General features: G+C 30.8%; 1 protein-coding gene across 1 annotated transcript; it reads right to left on the bottom strand.

Moving 5' to 3' along the window:
* Window positions 1-5025: 5025 nt before the first annotated feature.
* On the bottom strand, window positions 5026-9139 carry TRIADDRAFT_54376 (uncharacterized protein; the record flags this gene model as incomplete). The annotated part of the gene is made up of 5 exons (XM_002110373.1): window positions 5026-5121; window positions 6318-6408; window positions 7928-8045; window positions 8513-8575; window positions 9031-9139. 5 exons carry the CDS (start codon window positions 9137-9139, stop codon window positions 5026-5028), a joined length of 477 nt encoding a protein of 158 aa, XP_002110409.1.
* Window positions 9140-10801: the final 1662 nt, after the last annotated feature.

Raw genomic sequence — 10801 nt, 5'->3', positions numbered from 1 at the left:
TCACAGTAAGGTGAATAAGTTAGCAAGCTCCACTGGAGATTAATGCATTAGTCTAGTGTTTGAGGACAGTCAAAAATCATAATCAAGATTACCTTTAAAAGAATTTAATTCGATATGGATAGGTCATTATGAGGAGGAAACATTGTAAAACGAGGATAATATTATAATATAATTATACAACAATCTGCACACAATTATAGAATTTCAATAGAATCACGGACGCAAGGAAAGAACAAGGTTAAAAAAATGACTGGAAGAAGAAAAAATATCCACGAAAATTGATACTGTTGAATAATTCCAAGAAAAGCAGAATAAGAAGGAGGAAAGGATTGTCGTGTTCTACATAATAATGTCAAGTGTGGGATGCAATATAGGACTCTTCTATCACTTTGAATCATTGAATTTGCTTCTACGGGTGCTATTATGCCTTTCACGTTTGAAAAAAAAGCATTGTAGTGCTAATAGGATTTTGTTTGTCCGTTCTGTTTTGTTATTTTTCAACTGCTTACTTAGAAAGACAAACATATTTAGCGTTAGTTAGTCAATGAATTGTAAAACGTGATGAAATGGGTATGTTCTCTTACTATGGACAGCGTTATTTTTGTATTATATTTAACAATATAAGGGTAAAAATAAAAAGAATTTACTAAGGAAAAGGAAGAATTACTTGTGCCAATATTGGGAGGAAAAAAGGAGAAAAATGCAAATGAACTTGACCAAATGGTAGGACAAGAGTAGAATCAATGTTATCCAAGCCAACCATCAACATGTTGATGATTTTATTTCGCTTTAATACAAAAAGGATAGCGATGATGGCTGCTAGCGATGGCTGTTTAAAAGTAGCCATCTTGTAAACTCGAGATAGAAGCTTGCTGGGTGGGCCCGTACTTACTACGCTAGCATAGGTTGTAAATAAATAATAAACAGCACGCGGCAGTCGATGATCCATTTCATCATGTCATTTCTCTTGTCTCTTAGGGAATGGATTTAATTTAACACTGTTTTCTGCCTTATCATTATCACAACAGGAAAGTAAAGGCGGTCATTGAAAGAAGAGATACGCAACTTCAAGGATTATCATGATTTGAAGACGGTCAGCATCAGCACTGATCGCCGTCAATTTGACCGTTCACAATTAGTTTAACGGTCTTCACTGTTTGTACATTCATTTCAGCCATTAATTAAAAGATCAATCTCAACTTTATTGTATACTAGCCTATTTTGCATGAAAGAAAATTAGCTTTCTATTGGATTCATGTTACTCATTTCAGTGCTTTCCAGTGCCGTCTTTAGCACAATTTTACATTTTTCTTACGATACAGTAGCAACTCATCCTTCTCAATCTATCCTTCCTATCCTATGGAAACGGATGATTGTTTTTCAATTTTAAACCAAGGGCAATTTTAAATAAAGTGAAATGCATAAAGATGAATAGGTTAAAACAAATTGGATCTGAAATAAATGGGATGCGTAAAAAATATTTAATAAGTTAAGATTTAAAACGATTGATTATACGAGATATTGATTATAGTTATTATTATTATTATTAGATTTGAAATTAATAAGATGCTGAAGAAAGTAGAATGTGTTAAGACTCGAAACGATTGATTACGTGTATAATTATTGAATTTGAAGTAGGACTCTTCAAAAGTTAAATGAGCTAAGGTTTAAAACGATTGATTATTCCATTTAAAATAAATAGTATGTATAAAAAAGTTGAATGAGCCAACATCCAAAACGATTGATTATTGAATTTGAAATAAAAAATTAGATGCGTAAAAGGATAAGTTGCGTGAGCCTAGATTCAAAATGAAGCATTATTCGACTTGAAATAAATACGCGTAAAAATGATAAAATTGAATAAGCCAAGATTCATCATGATTGATTGTTTCTAGGCTACAATTTTGTACTTCTGTAATAGGGTAAGTTTCAATGATGAACTATCTTCGTTTTTAGACGAGATGGACGACAAAGGATTCATAGCGAGAGACTCGTCGTCCATCAAAAGGTAGTCAGAAAAGGCGATGATACTCGATGGATATTGTAAAGGCTATAGGTAATCTACAATCATGTTAGCTCATGCTTTAATTGATAAAGTAAACAAGCCTACTTTAAATTTTCGACGAAGGATTTACCCTCCTATTGAATAGTTTGGTAAAATAGAGACATCCATTAAAGCAGTTAGAAAAAGTGATGCTACTGATAGATATTCGATGAATATTCTAAAGGTTACAGCAACTCTCTACAATCCTATAAGCTCACGATTAATTAAAGCAAAACAATCCTATTTTAAATTTCCGACGACAGATTCATCGTCCTATGGAATAGTAATTGTAAGATAGGGCCATCTATCAAAAGCAGTCAGAAAAGGGGATGATAGTTGATGGATATTGTAAAGGTTGCAGATACTCTACTATCATGTAGACTCACGATTGAATAAATCAAACAGTCCTACTTTCAATTTTCGACGAAAGATTCATCGCTATATTTTTAATCCTCTACGGTAATGTTCACTAATCAAGCAAATATTTGTAATTTCAAATTTTCAACCAAGAACTAGTGATAGGATATTATAGAGGCATCTATAAAACGAGAGTCAGAAATGGCCATAATACCGGATATAGGTTGTAATAACTAGAGATACTATAGAAGCGACAGTAATGTAAGCTAATGATTAAATAAAGCAAACAATCCTATTTTAAATTTAAAATTGACTGATCGATAGAATGCTTTTAATTCAGGAGATTGACGGCAATTTATCACTTAAATAGATCTAGATCCATCGTATAGGATAGGATGGCTTTCCTCCTTTCTCAATCATTTTGACGGATCGATAAAAAAAATTGATCGTATCATCATCCCTTTCAAATCAGCTATGATCAAGTTCAATCTCGTCTCTGTTTTTTTTTTTTCCACTTACCTCAAAGGATAACGATTTATCTTTAACTTTTACGTTGGATTTCTGGCGTTCAACAAATGAATCCGGGCGTATAACACAAACCATATAGACTTGGCCAACCAAACAAGCCTTAGCAGGGGTGCAAATAAGAAGAATTACTTAACGAATAATATGACAGGTGGTTATTGTCATGCTAAAACAATACTATTAACATGCATGTGGCGATGTCATGGTAATCTACTCTAGTAAAGTAATAATTACTCTACACTCAATGGTATCTTGTCCATTTTAAAATTATATTAGAAAGACGTGATGAATCAGACAGAAACAAAAGTATCCATGCATGGCCTGATTCTCGCTTTTAATAGGAAGAGGATTATAGAATGAAAGGATTGTGCAAAAAATGACTCATGGAATATCATGATACATGGAGTTTATGATATTCTTAAAGAATAAGTTTGGAGTATCATGGTTGATATACTTTATTATTTGCTTATGTCAACGTAACATAAAGATGAGATGGAGTGCTTAGGTACTGAATGGATAATATTCTTCATAGACTTTTTTCTTGCTACATATAGCTTATTATTTGCTCATGAGAATGTAAAGTTAAGACAAGATAGTATGCCCCCGTGTTTAAGTTCAATGGTGATATTATATAATGCAAGGAATGGCTCAAGGACTATCATCATGATGCTTATAATTTATGATATTCGCAAAGCAATGCGTCTTGAAGTATCATAATACATGTAGCTTATTATTTCTTTATGTCAATACAAAGTTAAGATGAGATATAGAGCATCCGTATTTAAACGATAATATCTTCGGAGAAACTACTTTCCTAAAGTATTACCATTGATATAATTTATTATTTACTAATGAGGATGTAAAGCTTGAGATAAGGTGAAGTTTCTCCGTCTTTAATGGATGATATCTTCGAAAAACTACTTCCTTAACGTATCATTCTATGTCGTTTATTATTTACTGATGAGAATGTTAAATTAAGACGAGATGGAGTCCTGCGTGCTTAATGGATAATATTTTCGAAGAAGGTACTTTCCTAAATTATCAATTTGAATATTGGCTTAAAACTGATCGGTAAAATTATTCTCTTAAGTAAACTGATTATTACTGCAATGATATCATGGGAATAAACTATACTCAAATTGGCTAATGAAGTCTTTATACATCCTAATAAGTTATTGAACAATCGCAGAGTAGAAAATAGTATTTATCTTGGCTGATACCTTGTTCTATTCATGAGGATTACCAGAATGAAAATGGAGATTGCTAGTATTTATTTCAGGATCACTAAAATACTACAGAGTAGACATGACCATAATAGCACAGTAGGTGTCTTTCATTGACCTTAAAATCGATTTTTTCCAAGCATAAACATAAACTCTATTATCATCATAGAGTCACTATTTTGATTTCGTTGATTCAATGCCGTCTAGCAATGATATCATAGAATGGACTAAATTGAACAAGATGAAGATCGGTATTTTTCTTTTCGGCTAAAAGGGCGGTTATAGATGCTATGGCTTAATTCTCAATTCTTCTACAGACACCAAATAGTTATTATCATTATTATCAGGATTGATAGACTAGCATACGTTTAAATTCTACGTTTGGAATTCGAACTTGTAAATCATTATTGCCTATAATACCGAAAATTCAATCCTAGTCTTACAACTACAAATATTCAAGCGATAGAAGCACCTCTGTTCAAGGAGCAATCAATAGACTATTTTAACGTCCAAGCGATCATTAAATCTTGTCTAAAATAGTTGTTAATATCATGAAAGGGTAAACAACTTTATCTGTCACAGCTCTCTTGGTACAATTTTGAAATATGTAGTAAGTACTCCATTAGAGCAATAAAATTCTTACTGATATTGTACATTAATGGCTGCCTATTCAACATTAGTATACCACAGCAGTGGGCTCAAATGCATAATTCGTATTCATATCTGCAGATGTTCATACTTGTATGACATATACACTTTCAAGTAATCATATAAAATAATTGTATTTTTCAGCATTTACATCAGTCTCTTTTTTACATTTATGGTCTATTAATGACTTTTGCACAACATTTCTATATTAATTAAAAAAACTCTCGTCTACATAATCAGTTCAGTTAAGGCATTAGCTATACGATAAAATGATTTCCTGCCAATCGCAACTAATATTACTTTGTTATTGCGACTATCGGTAAACTAATACAAGGTATCATTAAATATAAATTAAGGAATAACGCGAATGTTTTTGAAAATAGAGGATTGTCAACATAAATTATTACCGTCGCCCTAACATTTATTATTAATGTATTTATGCAAAATTAAATATCCTTCAAAAAATGGATGCAAATATTTTATGAGATCAGATGCTTGTTAAGACGAATTACTATCGTCGCTGTAACATTTATTATTTCTATATTTATATAAAACTAAATATCAACTCTTTTAGTTGATAGTGTAATTCACATCGCAAAGCTTATTGATGCTAATCACTAATGTATTCTATTCGATGGCTCAGTTGTATCTTAGAGACCTTGCTAATTTTGACTCTGATTATGGGAGGGCTGAATAGCAATTTTCTTGTCCATAAATTGCTCAGATTGAGTAGCAGTATAAGTAGTAATAACTGCTACATCATCAGAAACTCTTTTTAATCGTTGTAATTCGATTTATGTCTAGTAAATATTAATGTATACTAATAAAAGATGAATAAATTCTCTTAGGTTAGTAACATTTTACTGCTAGTTAGAGGAATACAATTTCTATTGGTGTTCTTTTTAATAAAGAAATAATTCCTAATATTACGTTACTAAATCGACGATGAAACAAATGCTTGTTAGTAGCTCTATTGATTGATGTATACTATAGTTTGGCATGCAAGTAGGAACTCAATAGAATGAATCCGCAATAGTAGTGTATTAAATTAAAACTATAGCTATTCTATCATGAGTTAATATTTAAAGTAGGACATGAAATCTATGTATTATTAAAGCGAAACATTAATCTAAGCTAGAGCATCTATTATTGTAGAACTATCTTACGGTATTGTCTATTAACTCAAGTTTGTTTAGAGTATTTTATGGCCTTATTTGAAATCAGACATCTATAAATTGGCTATATAAAATAGCTTAGACACCGTTTAGGTCATCTTTAAAGATTTTGTTTTAAAGTTAAAAATGTAAATAGTCAAGTATGACAATCCTCAAAATAAATTAATACCCTATATCGAGCCATATAATTATGCTCAATAAAATTGGAATGCCATTAAATCAAACTTATTGCTACTATATGTTTGATAGTATTACAATATTGTTAGGGTCTAGAAGAATGAATTTAATTCAACAAAGATGGATACGGAGCGTGTTATCGAAATGTATTCGTAAATTAATCAATACCTGTAAGGATCGAAGGATAGGCTTTAATAACTTGCTTGTTCTACCACGTACATCAATAATGACTGTAAATCCATGACGCCTTGAATCGTCACTAAAATAGAAATAATAATGTAAACTTACGATAATAACTGATTAAATATTACATATTAGAATATTTAATGTTTGTTACTGTATTAAATTATGATTGTTTTATGACATTATAAAAGCTTAATATATCTTTAATATTTTAACCAATTTTAAGGAAAATAGGCTACTTGGCGTTATCAACCGCAAGTAGAATGTACGTAGAAAAGAATTAAAATAACGAGTCAGATTCAGTTTTTACTACCTTATTTGAATAGAGTTTAAGGATGTAAGTGTAAATGAATACAAAAATTAAATATCACCAGTTGATTTTTCGTAGAGTTTAAGGATACAGAACGAATCAAATAAATAAGATTCAATCTCGCTCTCTGATTTATATAAGAGTGAATCATACAAATAAAATTTGATTTCACTAACTAATTTTTCACAAAGTCTAACGATATAGTCCTTAGAATAAATTATGTGAATAACAAGACCCTATTTCACTAAATAACTATTAAGAGAATTTAAGGATTGAAGCATAAATTATATGAATAGTAAGGTGCAATTTCACTGGTTGATGAGTTGATAGCTAGGGGCTTAACGAACGTAAGAGTGAATTTTATGAATAAAATTAATCTCACTAGTTGATTTTAAACAAAGTCTAACGATATACTCGAAAGAATAAATTACGAGAATAACAAGATTCAATTTCACTGACTTTAAACAGAATTTAAGGATATAATAAATCATACCAATAGCATGATTCAACTTCACTAATTGATTAGTTGATAGCTGAAAATTTAAGGAACGCAAGAGTGAATCATATAATTAAAGTTTTATGTCACCGGCTGATTCTTAGCAGAGTTTAAGGGCGTAACAGTTGATTCGTAGGAATAAAATTGCTAGTCACTAGTTGATATTTAATAGAGTTTAAGGATGTAAAAATACTAATTTGAAAAATAGATTAAATATAGAGTAAGGAAATGCATCCAATTTACGAGTTAATGTTTAATAGAATTTAACAGTATATAGGAATGAATTGAATTAATAGAAAACAACCTAATGGATAACTCAATTTATTAAAAGTTCAATACTAACTTGTATTGGCATCACATCAATACTAATCTACCACTCGAAAACATAAAAGACTATTTCTCCATTTCATTAGGCATAGAGAGGGGACAGAGTAATGTATTTTAAGATGTCGATGTTGACTTTAAACGGCTGAAGGGATGATAAGTGCCTCAGATAGAAGGACTATCCAAAGAATGGATACAATAAACGTTGTAATGTTATTTATCATTCAATAACCTATATGCTTAGATGGTAAACTATAGTAGGGTTGGATGATCGATCATGCTGAAATGTTGACACATTCAAGTTTTAAGAATGAGAATAGTGTAGGAAAACAGACCATCAAAGTGCTTTTGACTTTTGAGACAGTGAATAAAAGAGTCAAACAACAACAAGCCTATTTCTACCTCTCTTTACACTAACTTTGTTGACAATAAGTAAAACGCAATCATCAATAATCATTATCTAACCTTGGAATTTTAGATAGATATAAAATAGTTGATGTTAATTCGGTAATAGAGATCTCCTGCTGCGTTCTTGCTTGCGCTGGAAAGGTTATAACTGGTCCACCTCGTTTGTCAACTCCTCCTACAATAATTTAAATTTATTCTTGAACAGATAGCATCATGATAAGAATGATTTTACTAGCTCTACTACCGGTCATTTTATACTGATCATTTTACTGAGATAATTTAACCGTATAGTTTTGCCATCATAGTCAATGCAATCCAATAGATCAAGTTGACAACAATAATCGATTAGTATTGGTATCCTATAATATTATCGCTGATTAACTTTCTGGTTACTTCTTTTATCATATTAAATAAACTTTATTACGTCGCTTATTTCATTTTCTACATTCTATGTAATCAACTCTTTATACTCCACTGCCTATATTTTTACATGTCTTTCATCGATGAACGATAATATCATTACTTATTTGACTAAAAATTTAGCTAAAGTAATCCATCATAAAATATACTAATTCAATAAAAGGTGAAGGAATCAAATAGAACCTATGTGTCTATGCTCATTGAGTTATAACGCTATTTTACCTGATAGAAAGGCAATTCTAGAGCGTAAAATGTTTAAAATGTCGTTAGCGTTGGTTGCATCAGCTAAAAATAAATGTTAAAAAATACAGTCATCAGTGATTGTCGAATGCATGTTGATATCCCAATAACCTTGATTACAGTAATGAAGGAAAAGAAAAGTAATGCAAATGATCACTAGATAAGATTACATCGTCACTGTCGGATTTTAATTACAGTTTTATCTTATTATTATGAAAAGATAGTATACAGTGCAAAGATATCGCTGCAATAAAAGGGCTGATTTTAATAACCAAGCCCAATTTGTTGTAGCATATGCATAATGTCAAGTAGCGATAGTTGAGATGAAAGAAATGGAATAATTTTAACGATAGCATGATGATTGCCTGGTAAGTGCGATTTTAAAACTATTGATGTGGAAAGATTGGATGGATAATTCATTCCTTCATCCATCATGATATCATGCCACGTTCTGTAAAAATTGCTTATTGATTTAAGGAGAAAATATGCAAGACACTTACAATCAATAACTTGTCCATACTTTCGACCTTTACGATGGCGTTTGGAAAAGGAATAGTCAGATCCCTGACTTTCCATGTCCGACTCATCAGTAGATGTAAAGTACGACATCTTGGTGGCTATTTTTCCTCAACTTGAGCTAAAATTATTATACAATTTTTGAAGGTTTAATTCTATTCTGCATTTCTTAAAAAACAGCGTTACTGAATTTTTCTTCGTTGACAGCCTTAAGACCTCTTTTCAAAATGATTACTATTCACGAGCATAGGCCTTCTTCTATATCAGTTCATTAATTCACATGATCAATTGTTATGATCATTATGCCAGTAGTTAGCAGAAGCTATTGCCAAAGTTAGTGGGATGTGGCTAAAATCTTTGATAACGTCGCCATAACAATGTCATTAACATTGTTCAATTACCTACAATGATGATAATATGGAGGAGTAATTAAAAATTTGCTTTCTATTATTTTATATTCTATACCACAGTTCTGACTAATAGTAAGGGATAGAAGAGAAAAGCTACAACTTCTGTACTTGTATAGATCAAGAAACTAAATATAATTGTGGCAATTGATTTTATCTTATGGATACAGCAGAGTTTTAAATATTCTTCAATAAAAGCAATGGATTTGATCGTAATCCAAGTCGATCGCGGACTGTATAAATAAATACTCTCACTTGATTTGATCTTGTTGAACTGTTATATTGGTTAATGGTATTCTAATTAAATTGTTTTTCTTACAGTATTTAAACATGAACTAATGATGCTCAGATAGGCATTAATAAATCTATGTAGTAGAAGTGTTTACTAAGGTGCTCATGTATGTATCTATACTGGTAGTTCATCCTAGACGTTCAAATAATTAATATAACCATGCTGAACAACATTGAAGACTCCGATCTTGTGTCAATAATAATAATAACAATGATGACTTGATCAATAGATGTTATTATAATTTTTTTACTAGGAAATAACTGTTTGCTATTTATTAATACCGATCGATTGCGGCATTGTTTACCTTTTAAGCTTGATCATTAAGAATGATAAGATGCAAGATAACAGAAATAAAATGGCGCTAAATGAAGGATGGCAGGAAGTGAAGATTAATTTTATAATCTTTTTTGGGGAGGGGAGGGTATTTAGATATACGAGTATTTAGCGAGCATCTTTGACTTATTAATTATAGCTAGTTTATAGTTATAGATTGGTCTTTATACATGAATTAGAGTAATCAAGTTCTAGATTTTGCATCTGTATAAGAAGCTACTGCCATATCAATATGGATAATTATATAATATATTTCCTTTTCAGAAGCATTCGTATAGTTGTCCAGTACTCTCTAGTTTGATGCTTTAGGGGATCGAATTGAATACGAAATACTGCGAAAGATGACTATTAATTTCACCATTGATGTCATTGTATTCTAATACTTGTTAAGCTCTCCCTAGTTTTGCACTTCAGGGGTTAAATTACAACAAATATAAACAAACTGCTATAGTGTAGGTAACTATAAGATACATGGCTAATAAGAAATGCTAGCAAATTCACGATTGCAATAATAAGGATATTATTATTTCGCTTTTTTATGTTTTTGTATTCTGATACTCGTTTAGCATCGTATAGCTTTACCTCTTGAATTAAGTAAATAAATAAATACTATTAGAACTAGTTAACTACGGATACATAGCTGAGAAATACTAGAGACTATTGTTGCAACAATCACATCAATTGAGCTATTTACGTAATTATGTTTTACATTAGCAATTACTC

This window comes from Trichoplax adhaerens, genomic scaffold (assembly GCF_000150275.1).
Source record: "Trichoplax adhaerens TRIADscaffold_3 genomic scaffold, whole genome shotgun sequence".
Taxonomy (NCBI): Eukaryota; Metazoa; Placozoa; class Uniplacotomia; order Trichoplacea; family Trichoplacidae; genus Trichoplax; species Trichoplax adhaerens.
The sequence above is the reverse complement of the archived record's forward strand: the minus strand, read 5'-3'. Positions and strand labels throughout refer to the sequence as shown.